Source organism: Nanorana parkeri, unplaced genomic scaffold, assembly GCF_000935625.1.
Source record: "Nanorana parkeri isolate BGI_ZX_2015 unplaced genomic scaffold, ASM93562v1 scaffold1772, whole genome shotgun sequence".
In the NCBI taxonomy this organism is placed as follows: domain Eukaryota; kingdom Metazoa; phylum Chordata; class Amphibia; order Anura; family Dicroglossidae; genus Nanorana; species Nanorana parkeri.
In genome coordinates this window covers 2,795-4,178 of record NW_017308040.1, presented here as the reverse complement: position 1 = coordinate 4,178, position 1,384 = coordinate 2,795, and the positions used below count along the sequence as shown (strand labels likewise).

The following is a 1,384-nucleotide window of genomic DNA, read 5'->3' as shown; positions in this document are numbered from 1 at the left end:
CAGTCTTCTATCTGACCTCCGTCCTCCCCTTCAGTCTTCTATCTGACCTCCGTCCTCCCCTTCAGTCTTCTATCTGACCTCCGGCCTAACCCTCCAGTCTTGCACAGTTGTAGCGGCTCCTCTCTTCTTCCTCTGATATCACCGCACACTGGGATCCTCTCACAATGAACATTAGAAGCTGAAGCAAGACAGATAGAGCTCCGCCTCATTTCCTGGCCGAGGGACGTCCAGCATCATCATGGAGGCTCAGCGTCACATATGGGCGGCCTGCATGCAAATACACCCCTTAGGACGGTCCCCTCCTCCAAACTGACGTGCAAATATAAAAATACCTTAATGAGTGATAACTCCTCCCAAGACCCCGCCCACTGCTTGCATCAGGGCTGAGGGCTCTGGAGAGGAGAACTGAGGCAGGGGGGCTGTGATGGTTTCAGGTTCCTGTGTGCAGCACCCTGCTGGTTTGGGTGGGCCGGAGGGTAGCAGAGGTTCGGTAGGTAACTCTTCTGTCGCAAATATATAACTAATGCCGTATGCAAAGTCTTTCCGTACTGGTGTCGGGTTGGTCAGTCACTGAGACGAGAAGCTGGGGATTGCGATGACGGCCCCCAGACTCTGCACCTTCAGAAACAAGGGGTGGGGGCTCTCTGATTTCTATCATCACATGATCAGGGCCACGGAAGAGGCCTCGTGTGTGAGAACCAAAAGGCAAGAAATGACATCACTCAAAAATCCCGCCGATCACTAAAACCCAAAAACACCTCCAAATGCCCAACAATCCCCTCGTAGAGTTCTGCCGCCGTACCGACCCCAACCACCAGGTGGCAGCAGATCCATTCCTCATTATTACAACCGATGCCCCACTGACCTACATTGCAGCTGAAATGTAAAACCACCTGAAGACACGAAACCTGCCGGGAGAGGATCCGCTGTGACCAGGACCGAGGTTCCCGAATTGTCCTCCAGGCCCAGAGTCCGCCCTCGTCATCCGCACTGACCTCAAAGTGAGCAGGTTGGTTGGAGAAGAAAGAGAAATGTCTCCATTGTTATCTGAGATCGTGTTCCAGACCGCAGCGGAGGGTTCCATTGGCCAAAGCAGTTCACCGTTTCTATGGAAAACTAAAGTCCACTATAATATCGAGGTTCCCTGCACCCCAAAACTGCCGAATGAGAAGAATCCGGGTGAGGAAAGAGTATGCCCCCGGGCAGGAGGTCCTTATCCCTCTATGTAGATCTTTATTATCACTAGAGGGGTCTCCAGCAGGAGGAAGGAGGTCCTGATCCCTCTATATAGATCTATCACTAGAGGGGTCCCCAGCAGGAGGAAGGAGGTCCTGATCCCTCCATATAGATCTATCACTAGAGGGGTCCCCAGCAGGAGGAAGGA

The 1,384-nt window shown here is 52.9% G+C and overlaps 1 protein-coding gene across 1 annotated transcript in view; it reads left to right on the top strand.

Annotated features, from left to right (window-relative positions):
• SMARCC1 (SWI/SNF related, matrix associated, actin dependent regulator of chromatin subfamily c member 1) overlaps nt 1-1,179 on the top strand; it is a gene marked incomplete at its 3' end in the record, with an annotated part of 46,685 nt that extends 45,506 nt beyond the window's left edge. The window contains exon 33 of the mRNA XM_018571513.1: nt 964-1,179. Coding sequence (XP_018427015.1) covers nt 964-1,179 — 216 coding nt within the window. The remainder of the gene's footprint in view (nt 1-963) is intronic.
• Nucleotides 1,180-1,384: the final 205 nt, after the last annotated feature.